The sequence below is a fragment of the Diadema setosum genome, chromosome 14, assembly GCF_964275005.1.
Source record: "Diadema setosum chromosome 14, eeDiaSeto1, whole genome shotgun sequence".
Lineage (NCBI taxonomy): Eukaryota > Metazoa > Echinodermata > Echinoidea > Diadematoida > Diadematidae > Diadema > Diadema setosum.
The window spans coordinates 23306742-23322402 of NC_092698.1; the positions used below are offsets into that span (position 1 = coordinate 23306742).

Genomic DNA, 15661 nt, shown 5'->3' on the forward strand with positions numbered 1-15661 from the left:
AGCATTTTGTAGCAAAATGTACAATATAGGTCAAAGGTCAAGGTCAAAGGTCACGACTGAAATTCTGTGTAGAAGTTTCAAAGCTCCCATGTAGTGCTATCATATAAAGCAAACAGAATCAAAATTGGCTCATAAATGACAGAGAAGTAGCAAATTGAAGATTTTGATCACACACGGACGCACACACGGACGGACACACGGACGGACGGACGGACGGACGGACGGACCCACACACATACGGAGCCCGTTTCATAGTCCCCTGCTCGAACTCGTTCGGCGGGGACAACAAATCTTATTAACCGAATACCTGAGATCAAAACATGCTATAATAGGGAAATGATCGGTCATATCAGATAAAATTATAGACGAGCTTAACTTTTGCAAAACATTAGTAGAAAATATTATCAAGAAGGGTGGCGGAATGATTTGTAACACGTCATGGAAAGGACGTGAAATGAAAAAAAAAAATCAAGATTCATAATATTTTGTGCACAACCCAATTGGAGAGCGGTAACTTGATGACGTCATTACCTCAAGTTATTTGCCTACGGGGTTATGGCTGATATCACCTTAAACTCATGTTAAATCGAAAAATTCCATTTTTTTTTACATTTCTGGTGCAATATTGAGTAAGAAACAAACCTTCCTCTATTTTGTTTACTCAGTATTTGATTTTACTCTATTACCACCAAACAAAGCTCAGAAAATCTGGAAAAACAGCATTATGCATGTATGATGAATTATAAACAAAGACAAAATTTAATGCAAAAACGTATATTCAAGAAAAAAGGAACGTTCGTGCAATTTATCGATATATTAGTTACGGACATAGCACCATGTCTGCTGCATATTTTGATTAAAAAACAAATTAATACTATCATACCTAGCCCTGACTCATGAATGTTAAACAGACTTTAGTAGCATTGAGTAGTGAAACTGTTAATCTCTCTATCAGAAAATAACGCTCCAGACTTTAGAACAGCATTTGTTTTACCTCAACTCTCTCTCTCTCTCCCTCTCGCATGTATACACACATACTGACAGAGAGATAGAAAGAGGGGAGAGCGAAAGCCAGAGAAAAAGAAAAAGAAAAAGAACTTTAGTGATGGAGAGACTTCAAAAACAACGCAGAGCATTCCAAGATCAAATCAGAATCAATTATAAACTCAGGCAGGAGTGCCATCTACACAGAAAATAAAATATATAAGATTCATTCGGGTTTTTTTTTTTTTTTTTACAAGAAAAAACAAAAGTTTTTCTATTTCTTTAGGGGGTGGAAAGAAAACAAAACAACAAATGAAGAATTTAAGAATAAATGAATAAATGAATGAAAGATCTATACCACCTGAATGAGAGCGCTTTTCTACGTCGGACATAAAATAACACGTGCAAATAACTTATTTAGAGGTAAGTATCGGCCCTACGCACTTGCCTTTGTTTGCTTGAAAACGCTTTCTGCCAATCAAGTCCCAGCGCAAAAAATGGTGTACGTCACAAACAAAAGTCTTGATCCCTTCTGGCAATAGTGTTGAACTGCATTATGCTATAAGGGTATTTAAGCACAAAATCAGGTCCAGGGACCAAGTGGCAACAGACCTCGGGGTTGCAAAATGTTATTACATGAAGCAGAGAAAAAGAAACACCCACACACCAACATGCTGTTGTTGTTTTTTATTGATTTCTAGCTGCGGCTTAAATTCCTATTGCATGGGAGACATCCGTATAATTCAAAGACATCTGCTACTGTCCCATGTAACCTTGTGTCTAGTTTTATGTCGCAGTTCCCTTTGTTTGTTTATTTTTTCTATACGTTGTCTTATTTCTATTATGTGTTCTTCTTATTCCTGTTTTTTCCCCATTCTTGTTTATTGGTCACTCTCACAACTTAATTTCCAGGGTGTCTAATGGGACAGCCCTGGTTGCACTTGAACAAGCTCTTTTTCACTTGTGTCCGGCTTCTCAGATTAACATCGAAAACTTTCTAACACATTTTCAGTGCGTTGGCGTCAGATATTCTCTCTTGAACCGAGACAAGCAGGATGCAACAGTGATTTATTTTTTTTTTTCTTTTTGATGTCTTTATTTACCAGATACAGTATTTCAGGCCTCATATTACATGCTGGTACTCCTTGGCTCTACCAATCTCATACTTAACACTGTTATGCCTAAAATAGATTCTTTAATAGTAATATCTTTTCGAGTTTGATTAAGGGCTTGTTTGTTCGTTTTCGTCTTTCTAGATTATCAAGTGGTTTTGCACCCTGGATGTATTTTCATGATAATGACCTAAACCCGCCCTTCTTTTATCGATCTTCTATGGTACATGTGCCTTGTGTACATGGCGCTTTCAGATAAGTCGAGTATTCGTATTAAACTTAATAGTCATGCGACCTACAACTGACTGTATGGCGATATGAGGGCATTCAGACACGAAAGCATGTGAGGTTAATGCCCTGGTCTGGTTAAGTTTTGCTTTGTTTTGTTTAGTTTGATTTCTGTAGGTTTTCTCCAGGTACAATATGATGAAGTATATGCCCTGTGTATATGCGGTGCTTTCAGACAACTTGTTTTTATCAATACTTAACATTATCGCATGTATACGCGATAACCGCAATGACAGGTGTTCAGTCTAAGCGCCCTAGTCTAGGTTTAGTTTGGTATGGCTCATTTTTGTGTGTGTTTTCTCCAGGTAACAAAATGCAAATACGTTTTGGCCGTAAGACTTTACAAATGAGAAAAAAAAAGAAGCTCGACATGGAAGTTGAGGGATATTCTTCAGCTCATATATACTTCAACTTCAGAAGACATACCTTTTTACGTGAATACATGACAAAGAAGACGCCAAAGTTCAATAAAAACAACCACATAACTTTTCCTCCTATAATCTTGTCACAAGATCCATTCTTGTTCTCATATATCAAAAATCAATGTAAAGATTCTTTATACCAGATACTTTCTCCTCTTTACTCCGCACAGACGATCCGTCCAAGTACACTGTTGTATTTCGCTTGTTGTTTTCCACCTCTTCCATTGCCAAGTCCGTGTCCACACCTTATGCTTTCATCAGCAGTGGGTTCAGAATAGGTTCGGGGTTATCTATCCCGCATGAAAGGACGATGCCGTTATATCACTAAAGAGACGAGTAGTCTGAACACTCTTACAGTGTTAAACACTAACTTTCTTCCTCTGTTGAACAGTGGTTCGAAGAAAAGGAAAGGACATAGAAATCATTTTGTCTCTTCATTTTGTGTGTAGATCTTACCATTACCACAATATTGTACGATGTATATTGTAACCTTACCCCGTTTTGTCTCTTCGTATTTCATTTTGAGCCACGATTAGAAGTGTCGGCCTAATAAACTTATACTGTTCAAATTAATAATAACATTTTGTTTCTACTTCATTGTCATACATAATTGACGATTGATATATTGATGCATAATCGATATTGATTTGTCAAATAACTATCATATACACTAAAAATATACGCACCGAGAAGCCACGTAAACACCATGTTATGTCAGATTCATTCAGCAACCATGACTACAATCTTGACAATTTCCAGAATGCCATCAATTTCCCCTCATGTCGTAAAACAAAAATCTTAGTGATTCAATTTCAAATCTGCATGTAAATTGAAACCGTATTCACCCCTTCATCAATGTGCTTACAATGATCGCATCGCGCCGGTCGAGCTGATTCAGTTACAAGATATAATCACTTCATCGAGTTGAAAAATTGATTTATACTCCCTTCTTCACGACTTGAAAAATCACAGGTAAAGCAGCTGAAACGCGATACAATTAGTGACAATTTTTCGGGCAGCTAGCCCTGGTGCAATTCTGCTACACAGACCTCAGCTTTCAGCTGCTTCAAGTTTTGCCGATGTGTAAACGTCATACTGAAAAATCGAGATAAGAAAGTATTTGATACAATTGCAATATTCCTAATTAGTCCATGGGCCAGGTCAGATATTGGTACCACCAAAAGGGACAAAACCTGTGTGGTGCCGTTTGTTTGTTAGGGATATATAAGTGTATCAAACTATGATAGCAATTCCAAATGAGTAGCTTAGTAATGAAAAATATAGTCTTTAATCAATGCATTCTGGGCTTTAATAATCAGCCCACGCGTCTAAACCGAGACTATACACAGAACGATAATGCACGGTCTCTACGGAGCGCGCTGTTTTGAACGCGGTGTATCTCTCTGTGGAGTGATAGTCTACGTTCAAGGCATCCGCGGCCATATCCAAATGCTGTTCTACATGGTACCGCTCTTTATGTAGGAAAAAATGTATGGAATGGGAGACGTTACCGCAAAACGGTATTTTCTTATCATTCATTGCATTCATTTTCTTGCTAAAATACCCATGGAAATCTATTTCTACGATAAATTGCTACATTCCACTGTGCATATTTTCATATCTTTTGCCGAGCAAGAACTAACAATATTTAAGGTTGTTTTCATACAGTTTTATAGCCAATTCAAGGGCTACATCTGGATGAGTGACTATTGAATCAATGAATGAAATTTTAAGACATAGCTAGATCAAGGCTTACATATTATTGTAATAAGATAAGTGATAATAAATTTCATGTTTGGAAGAACAATGAAAATTGGAATTATGGAGTAATCACAATAAAGATGGCAGTTCAAAATGATGAGATTATACAGAGCGGAAGAGCGGAGTACTGATGTAAATTCCATTATATATAAAGTTAGATAACAGCCTCAAACAAGGTATTTGCGGATCTTGATACCAGCAAATGACCGCGGTCGTACCCCAAGGGTTGTATACAGCAAGGGAAAAGGAGGATTTTGCCCATTCCCATTCCTAGACTTTTACCCCCAAACCAGACTTTTTTTTTTTACATGTACATCACATTTTCAAATGGTTTATCAGATATTGAGTAAGTCATTCAACAATTGAAGAAATTATCCTTTTTTTTTGGGGGGGGGGGAGGGGTTGTTAATTGTGCTTCTCGCAACTTGGTTATTCTAGCATGACGCATGGCAAAGTAATTTCGATTTAGCAATTCTATTTGTTTCTCGGTATCTACTTGGAATTTTTTTATACCTTGTGTCAGAGGGGATCGTTATAATAATTCTTCCCTGTTCCAGACTTATGAAACTCTATCAAAATGCAATTGCTCTGAAAATTCTGACAATACTCTGCAACAAGCACTAATTTGCTCCGTCGACATAGCTCTATTTGCATTTGCGGAGATTTACTACTCCCCAGTATATCGAAAATCGTATTTAGAAACAAGACAGTAGAACAAAGCCGCCCCAAAACTCTCTCTTTTCGATTAACGTCCATAATATACATCTGCGTGCCTATTTTGTGTTTGCTCATTAGTTTGTTTGAATTAGAATTAATGTTCGTTTTTCGTATATCTTTTGGTATGATTATCATGGCACTATCTATCCTATTTCCTGTCACTTTATCCTTTCCATTAGGTGTCGAAGTAAATTTGCTCTGAAGAGTGTTTCGTATATTTAGTAACATTAACTCACCCGTTTTGCAGAATTATAAGTATTAAGAAGGATGTTTTGCTATCTCTCGTTACGATCTTAATTTTGCTGAATATGTAGATATCTCGCTATTGACGTTTTGGTACTTGGGAGTTGTTTGTTGAGGTGTCTTGTCAAAATGATATCGAAATGTTGGTTATTTGGAGTGGTACAGAATTATTTGATTACGAATATAGTAATCATGATTTTGACAAAAGGTGACAGACACAATTTTGCCATTGATAGTGTCCTTTGAAATGCCGTGTTTTTTCACTCTTTTCCCCTGAATATTCTCCAAAGTGTTGATCGCATAGTTGAATAACAACTCTAAGAACACGAAGAATGCAACAGCTTGCGTGTGTAGAATGGGGATTCCCTCGCATTTGTTTATGTGACAGTGGATGAATTGTTATTATCTCCAAAATAGCAAAAATTTGGAGAGAGAGGTGCTCCGCTGATACTGAAAATTCTAAATTTTGCTCACTATAAGTTTGATATATTGTCTGATCACCTCCAAATTTGATGTCGTTTCCCAAAACTTATTACGCATATACGTTGTATAAGATATGTTTAATTAGTGTTAACGTATTTTGGTTACCATGGCAACAAATAAACATAAGCAAGTTCCGTTTCACATTTTGACCCTTTTTTAGCTTCTTGTTACTTATTATCTTATGTATTCACAACATAAAATAATAAAATTGTATACTTTTAAAGGAAGTATTCAATTATGTTTGAAAAAACTACAGCGCCCTCTTGTGTTTTGTCTTGATTTTTTCTGTGGAGTGCACTATTTTCTTAAGATTTGGACCTGTAAATGCTCCGAAAAGGTTAAAATGAAGTTCAAATGTGTCTTTATTTGTCTAGATAGAAATCAATAGCAAAAACTATTTGCAATTTCGCCTTGACTGCCCAACATATGTCTTAAAATTAGTTAATTTAATATTATTTAATGGAATTCTCTTTGTTTTCTTTGTATTTTGACAAATTGCTCCCTCTTTATGGTTTCCAAGAAAAGTTTTGACGGTGCCATTTTGTAGAGTATGTCTTGAGTTACATTTGTGCCACATTTCAGAGCAATTGATAGAAAAATATTGAAATGACAGAGGGAGCGGATTGTGCCCTCCATAGTTTACCGAGCTTAAAAAAAAAAAAGGTATTTGGAGTTATGAGGGTTAACGGCTGATACTGAGACTAAGCTACTTCTCTGGAATTGCTATCATAGCAAAATATCATCTACAGATACATACCATTTCAAAATGCATAAGCAGAATTTGTCCCTTTAAGTGGTACCAATATCGTAAAAATCTGGTCTTGGCCCATGGACTAAATACTCCTCTACTCAGATTTGTGCAAAATAATGGGATATTTTGCAAAGTATGTTATCTAACTCTGATCAAATTCTATGAAAGCCTGTCAGCAGAAATGACGAACAACAAACTTTATTTTCAAGGAGTGAATTTTCTTCAATTTGTCTCCCTCTACAAATGAAACTTGTAAAGATCGCAACTGCTGGTCTGTAATTTTTAACAAACATGTCGGAACAAAGGAACCACGGGGCTCGAACCTGTCATCTACTGCTTTCCGGGTAGCGACACTACCACCAGGCTATCCCTGGTTACCGACAGGGGCACGATGAACTTGGACAAATACCCAAGCTCCGAAATTCCGACGTTGTTAAGTAGTCCAAGGCGGACAAGGCACTAATGAAATAATATTATTTTGCTTTCAAGTTTACTTTTCCTTGTAAGGTTCATGAAGTAGCCTCGCTATATATTACTGCTCCCACTTTTAAATTTTAATAATTTTGGGACACAGAAGATATATACGTATTCCCTGTAAAGCGCTGACACTATGGAGTATTTCAAGGGTCCTATCGGCCTCGTCTATGCATATACATTATAAATATATAAATAAACAAATATATATATATATATATATACTCCTAGATGGGTCATTTGGAAGACATTTCCATTTGTTTTACATGTATATGCAAATTTGTTATATACATGTTCAATGGCAGTTTACGCAATGGAGACACGAAAATTGTCTCCTTAATGACCAGTTGTCTCCCTAATGAAGACACTTCCCCCCAATGTGTCTCCCTAAGGTGCCAACTAGGCATATATATATATATATATATATATATATATATATATATATATGATTTATAAATCTCTGACGGAGTACATGTACCATCATGCATTGACACAAATCGACACTAATTTTATAAAGAATAATTGCCATAGACAGACACACATCTTTTCAAATGAAAATAAAAAAATGAAGAAGATCATCATAAACATGGCTTTAACAATTTTTGTGTTAACTATCAATCACGCACACCTCCAAACCTGCATTACTTTATACATGCTTCTGGTTTGAATGAGTGCACACACGACATACATTACAAGTCACTCTGATAAGGCACTTAAATCACAATATTTTGAACACTGATCTTGTTTGATACTCTATTTATTAATGCTCTCAGCACTTAAACAGAAAAACGTAAACTACAGAGACATACAGTACGTGCCACTACACCACTCATTAAAATACACTGTCATCAGCACGTGTATTCACTTTGACTCCCCCCCCCCCCCCCACCCCCTCCCATCTGAGTTGAGCAGAAACAATCTGCAAAAGACTTGATGGCAGCTTGGGAGGGTGTTCAAACAGGAATCCATTTTTTTTCCTCCTATTACAGTGTGAAACAATTCAGTATGTCCCCCTAAAAAAATTACAATCGGATTTTTGCATTGATAATACCCAATGTGATTAAACCGTCTAAATGGGACTTCAGGGTCTTAAAATATAACATCTTAGCTCCATATTGCAGAAAACCCCATTCAGTTTGGTTAAACGGTCACAAAGAAATGTGGATTTTTGTAAAGCATGTCATGAGTCTGATTTTTCCAAGTTCAGCACTTGGATGCTCTTGGAACTGCATATTAATATGTAAACACAATAGACAGAACTTGGAGGGAAGGGATTCCTGACATCTCTACAAAAAATCCTCATTTCTCTTTGACCACTGAAATTGAATGGGGTTTTCTGCAAGATGTAGGCAATGAGTTATAGTTCCATACCCTGAATTCGTGTTTGGATTGATTCACTACTTTTAAAGTTATCGTTGCGGAAGGTACCGTTGTATTTTTTTTTTTTTTTTGACATAATGTATTATTAAGTACCTCGCACTATTGTTCATCACACAAGATGCTGTTTAAAAGTATCTCATGCCTTGGTATTAAACTTACTTGGAGCAAAAGATTACTAATCTTATTTGAATGCGTGACTACACTGACTAAATTACTAAAACAAATTGCAAAACTAAATCGACTGACTACGTTCTACTCTTATTGAATGTCCTTGCATTTTTTTTTTTTTTCTGCTCACACAAGTTCCTGCACACTCTTGATCATGATGGAAGCAGATATTAAATGAAATGAATTACATTGTATGTGTAAATTTGTCAAGTACACACATACAAATGTATCAATCATGGAATCATATAACCTGAATATTTTACTCACATATTTTGTTTTTATTTGCAAAAAATGATAAAAAACATGGAACAAATCCATATCAACCAAAATCTGGGAGTACAGTCATTATGTTGAAATACGATTCACATTCATGTCATGTAAAGTTTCTTCTATTCATGATTGTGATGTGAGATCCCTCCCCCCCCCCCCCCAACAAAAGATAGTTAATCAAACTAATGAAACTTGTATATTTATTTCTACTCTTTGTGATTTTCCCAAATCACACTCTTATGTAGCTTGGAACAACAAGAACCTCCTTTTGCTTGTTTGATTGTTTTTGCTTAGATTGACAATCGTGGCTGCCATGGAGTTTCAATACCTCTCTGTTAACAATAATTCACTGACACACATGATTGAGCAATTTGAGAAGTTTTTATATGAAGACAAGGGCAAGAAAAGAAATGAAGAAATAACATTTACTTCATGGGCATCTTATCATGTAGTGAAAACATTTCTTTCTTTTTTTTAAAGACCCCCTCCCCCCCAAAAAAAAAAAAAAAACATAAAAAAACACACAAAACAATCTGACACCAGAAGTGCTAACCAAAGATTTAAATACACAAAATTCTACTTGCATAGCCTTATGCAAACCATAATTTTGACAATCAAAAAGAGAGAGAAAGACACAAATCTACCAATAAACTGACAAAATTGTCTATGGCTAGAAACAGTTAACCAAGAAATCATCATACACACAAGAAGACATAGAAGAGAAATGACATTGTAACAGAAAAAAAAAGAGAAATACAAAAGAGAGATGGGTGCAAGAGAGAGAGAGAGAAGAACACAGAAGACTAAACGAGAACGAGATTAAAACTGACAAAACAGGTGAATCTATTCATGACAATTTTCACTCTATTTAAAGGTAGGGAATCCCATTTGCATGCCTCAAATGAAGAGTTGTATTAATACAGTGGTATGTTGAAGAGAGTATCATTTTAGAAACTCCCATAAAGTATTGAAAGTGGAAGGTAACATTTAGTACATTTCTATTGACCGTTAGATTTTGAATTGAATTTTTTTCGGGGCTCACCGTAAATTCCAGTACAGTACTAGGCTACCTTTGCAGACCCATGCACTGCATGTGTGTCCATCATGTATATTTTGTGAAGAAAGTTCATCAATATACATTCTTGCCACACACTCTATATGTTATTACATCAGCTCTTATACTTTTAGATTTGTGTTTATAGATAAAAGATACAGAAGACTGCAACAAAAAGGCTTAAGTGTGGCTGACACACAGAACTACTGAGTAGTTGAGTTTTGTGCATTATTCAAATTGTAGATAACTGTTGACTTCCAAATTTCTCAGCAGTGGCCTAAACAAGTCCCCTGAGGTTCATATTTAATGTTTTGCTGCATTTTGGGAGGTCTGTAAAAGGTATCCCCTACCTTTAAAGGGACGGCCTTTTAAACACAGTTGCTGGAATTGGTGGAGCCGAGTCCATATTCACATGCTGCTAACACACTAAAGTAACACTTGCAATTCATGCATGTATCCTTGTTGAATATTAGTAGCTTTGAATTCCATGGCTTTTGATTGTAATTGAGTTTGCTATTCTCTTCATAAACCGTCTTCTTTTGAGATGCGAGTTGTCCACATCACAGGGTTGGTCTAGGCATGCAGAAGTATACCAGCTGTGCACACTTCTCCCTGCAAGTACAGTGTACTTCTCTGTACAGACTGGAATGGTACATTCTCAGAAGATACGTTTACACAGAGGCTGTACAGATGAAGGAACAGTAAGACTACATGTATGCCCTCTGCAGGGAGAACACACCATGTCAATAACTTGACATACAGGTGCAAAGTTATTTCTACAGGTGAAAATAATGAGTTTCCTCAAACACAAAATTTCGAACACAGTATCTATCGCAGAGTGTACAATACACAATTTGACTTTGATTTCTCATCCGGTCCTCGGCAGCAAGGTCATTTTCATCTTGATTTCCTTCCCTTCCTGGTGGCTGGAGGTGTCTGTGAATGAATTGTTCAAAGCAACATACAAAATTGATTAAAGAAAAACACATATAGTGCACTCCCGTTGATAACGAACACGGTTATATTGATATTCCGGTTACAACGAAGTAAAAATTCAGGCTGCAACATTATCCACTCTATGTTTTTTTATTGTACATTTGTGCAGTTATAATGAAATTTCGATATAACGAAAGAAAATTTGCCATTCCTGAGGACTTTATTGTAATGGGAGTCCACTGCAATTACATATTATATCTTACACCACATTTTATTCCACTGCTACACTCCCTCCCTTGCGGAGAAGCTTGTCACTACCAGAGAACTGCTTTAAGCTGTTAATTTCTGACCTTTGCATATGGTAAATAATAATAATAAAAAAGAATAAAACTTCACACTGGAAATGCCATTAAAAGCATATTTAGCACAACTCTTCAAGTACACAAATTCTGCCAAAAGCTCCATTCATTTTCGCGAACAAAACACATGGTATGCACAACAACTCCACCATATTGTCACCCCTGATTCTGATATACAAAGACAGACTAGACAATTCAGCTTCATTTGCCTGTGCCTCCTCTTCCCTTTATGAATCACACATATCATAAAGCTGGTATCTCACTGAGCGGCGAACATTTGCGAACGTTTGCGAACGTAGCGAATTTGAGATTCGCCAACTTTTCTGACGAATGTTTGCGAAAAATCAAAGTTCGCTTCTGCCATTAGCGACAGTTAGCGACTTTTAGCGATGTTTAGCGACAATTAGCAACACTTTAGCGAATGTTTGCGAAAGTGTTTGCGAACACAGGTGGCAACTATTAGCGAATGTTAGCAAATGTTAGCGACAATTTTGCAAATGTTAGCGACAATTTTGCAAATGTTAGCGACAGTTTTGCAAATATTAGCAACTGTTTGCAAATCCTTTGCGACAATTTTGCGAATGTTCTTGGACCTAGAAAAGTACCAGGCGATTGTGTATAGTAATACCCATAAAACGACATAAAACCTTCCACTGAATTCAGATCTCTTGTGACAACCGTTCAAGATGGATTTCCAGGATATGGAAATAAATTTTCTGCAAAGAAGAGGCTCAAGGTGTTGCTATCCTTGAAGAGCTGCTTTGCCAGGCTGCTGCTACAGCTATATTCTCTCTAAAAAAGAAAGAGTGAAAATGTTCACTCTTGAAGAAGTGAATAACAGAAAAGAGTGAGTTTCAAGTGAAATTAGAGTGATTTTGGAGTGAAAATGTTCATTTTCACTCATTTTTTAGTGACCTCAGGGATCACTCCAAGATTTTCGAGTGATCCCTGAGGTCACTCCAAAATGAGTGAAAATAGATATTTTCACTCAAAATTTATTCCAATTTCACTCAAAACTCACTCTTTTCTGTAATTCACTCCTTCAAGAGTGAACATTTTTTAGAGAGTTGTGCAGCATAAGAGAAATAAAATAAAGAAAAACAAGAAAGGAAGAAGAAAAGAAAGAGAGTCAGAGAGCGCTTGTTGCAGAGGACAGACTTTAGTCAATATGAAAAGCTTTTGAAGCAATTACAATCATGATGGAGATGTCAAGAGCTTCAAGAACTTTCTTAGAGTGGAACCTTGTCTGTTTCAGAAGCTTTTTTATAGGAACCATGTGGTTACTTGTTCGCTAGCAGTGGCGAATCATATAAAAATGTTATGAATGAGTGAAAATAGATATTTTCACTCAAAATTTATTCCAATTTCACTCAAAACTCACTCTTTTCTGTAATTCACTCCTTCAAGAGTGAACATTTTTTAGAGAGTTGTGCAGCATAAGAGAAATAAAATAAAGAAAAACAAGAAAGGAAGAAAAGAAAGAGAGTCAGAGAGCGCTTGTTGCAGAGGACAGACTTTAGTCAATATGAAAAGCTTTTGAAGCAATTACAATCATGATGGAGATGTCAAGAGCTTCAAGAACTTTCTTAGAGTGGAACCTTGTCTGTTTCAGAAGCTTTTATATAGGAACCATGTGGTTACTTGTTCGCTAGCAGTGGCGAATCATATAAAAATGTTAGCGACACCGTATTACGACCATTTGCGAATTCTTACGAGTGTTTCGCGAATGTTTGCGAATGTTTGCAACTGTTAGCGAAAATACAAATTCGCAAAGGTTCGCAAAGAAATTTTGAACATGTTCAAAATTTCTTTGCGACAAGAAAAACTGTTTCCGACAATAAAAACCGTTTGCGAACTTTCTTGCGAATGTTAATGAACCTTTTGCAACCGTTTACGAACCCTGGCGAATTCCCAAATTCGCTACGTTCGCAAACGTTCGCCGCTCAGTGAGATACCCCCTTTAGGAGGTCTGCCTGGAAACACCTGCAAGAAAATGAAATAGGTAAGTGGTTCCAAGTTTTGCTGGATCACTTGCCATCAGGGTGACAAGAAATCCTCATCCAAGAAATCCTCATCCCATAACTTGATAAAATTCAAACATTAAAAAGATAATTAGATACTACACACAAGAAAAAGAATCTCAAGGGCATATGTCACTTTGCCGTCCTGGATAGTGTGAAGACAAATAATGCCTCCATGGACACTTCGTGGCAGAGGCATAAGAAAAAGCTAGCCCTCTCACCCAGAAGGCGACTCCATGGTGACTTCAGAGATGTCTAAAACTCAGGTTATAATCTATTCCTCCAGAGGTCGCAGAGAGGTCACAATGACACCTTCCAAACGGCAGAGACATCTCCAAAACTAAGGAGACTCAAACCACCACCAAGTATCCAGCTAGTCTCCATCCCAATGAGATAACCACTTAAGCACATTCAGCACAACTCCATGAACAAGTAACTACTATTCTAGCAATAACCTCCATTAATTTTCACACAAACAAGGCAATCACCAATTCCCTTACACACTCACACTATCAATATGATCGTAAAGTAATTACAGAGCAACTCATGTACCAACAGATGCATAAACTACAACTTCATTGTAAAAGAAATTGCATGTCTGCTATACTGATTGTAAACTCGGGTATAGTTTTTACTGTATCAGCAGCGACAAGAATGCTTCTTTACTAGATATGAACGAGCATAAATTAAATTCTATATTCAAAGAATTTGGGTGATGATTGAGTATCTAAATCCTGACAGAGATTGGCCAAACCCGAGGAATTAATAATTTCTAGTCTTTCACACAGGATTTAAGGACTAGATATTCATCCTACATCACCTGGAGTCTTGAGCAGACTTTACCATGCATAGAACACGGGAGATATGATGATATCTAGCTCTTGATTTGAAGATTATGAGGTGGTGATACACCCATCAAGGGTACTTGCTGTAATCTCAAAAAACTAGGCCAGATATGAGGAGTAAGCCATGCAATTCGAAAAGCAGAGTCTGGAGTCTGCCCACTCTATAATAGAAAAGTCCCTCCCTGTCCAAAATGAATTGCTAATCCATATTGAATCGACACAGGAGAAAGGAAAATGTGGTCTTTTTGTCATAGAATATGAAAGGGAAAATATTACTGCAGGTTCCACCAGACTTACAAACAGGCAATCATTATACATGTATATTACATACATGTTGGCTAAACTATCATCAAATTAAAACATCAATTTTTTTTTCTCCCCATCTCTCTTCTTTGTTTCTCTCTCTTCTCACTTTCTCTCTCAACTTCCAGTCTTTTCCACCTGACTACTACAGCAAAACACGATATATTCGCTGAATGAAAATTTCATGAATTTAAGCCGACGGCCTTTGTCGCAGCATGAAATTTTCGCAAATTGCCACGGGTGTCCAATGCATATTGTGTAGGCAAGAACTTTCATGTAGATTTTTTCAATTTCACGAATTCTGGAGCTTGCGAAATTTGAACAATTAAAATGCACACAAACATTCCTCGTTTTACTGTACTTGCTACTACTTGCTCTCTTTCATTTCATTTCATTTCATTTCATTTCATTTCATTTCATTTCATTTCATTTCATTTCATTTCATTTCATTTATTTCATATCCAACAACATTTTCATACACAAAACAACACAACATCAATGCAATGTAGTAACAAAGAAAAATATGTGAAGGTGACAATACTACGCATCACAAAAGCAAAGTAAACAAGGAAAACTGAATTGAAACTAAAGTTGTAGGAAATGGAGGACACATGCTAAAAAGCTAAGCTTGTATTTTGCAGTCTCCTCGTGGACAAAAAGACTAAGTAACATCAAAAATCAATTAGCTAGGCATAATATATTTCAAGAACTGCCAGAGTCATCATTTACAAACTCATACAGGCATTGCCCCTCCCCCTTCCCCCTTTGTATCATGACAAGTGACAAGTACAAACTGAGTCTTCGGGACCGGCAGTTTTATTTTGTTAAATCGAAATTTCATTATAACCAAACAAATAAACAATAAAAAACATAGAGCCGATAATGCTGCGGCCTAAATTTTTATTTCGCTGTAAACAGAATTTTGTTATAACCGTGTTTGTTGTAACGGGAGTGCACTGTATCACAGATAAGATCCGACATTGAAATCAACGCTGAGTCCACACACATACCAGGGACGTTAGGGAACAGCATAGACTACAGATATCAGAAAAGTATTACACGACCACTTTACGATCTCAGGCACTGGAAA

The 15661-nt window shown here is 36.5% G+C and overlaps 1 protein-coding gene across 1 annotated transcript in view; it reads right to left on the bottom strand.

Moving 5' to 3' along the window:
- Positions 1-9955: 9955 nt before the first annotated feature.
- Positions 9956-15661, bottom strand: part of LOC140237454 (PHD finger protein 14-like) — a 34281-nt gene continuing 28575 nt past the window's right edge. The window contains exon 19 of the mRNA XM_072317380.1: positions 9956-11043. Coding sequence (XP_072173481.1) covers positions 11005-11043 — 39 coding nt within the window. The 3' untranslated portion in view covers positions 9956-11004. The remainder of the gene's footprint in view (positions 11044-15661) is intronic.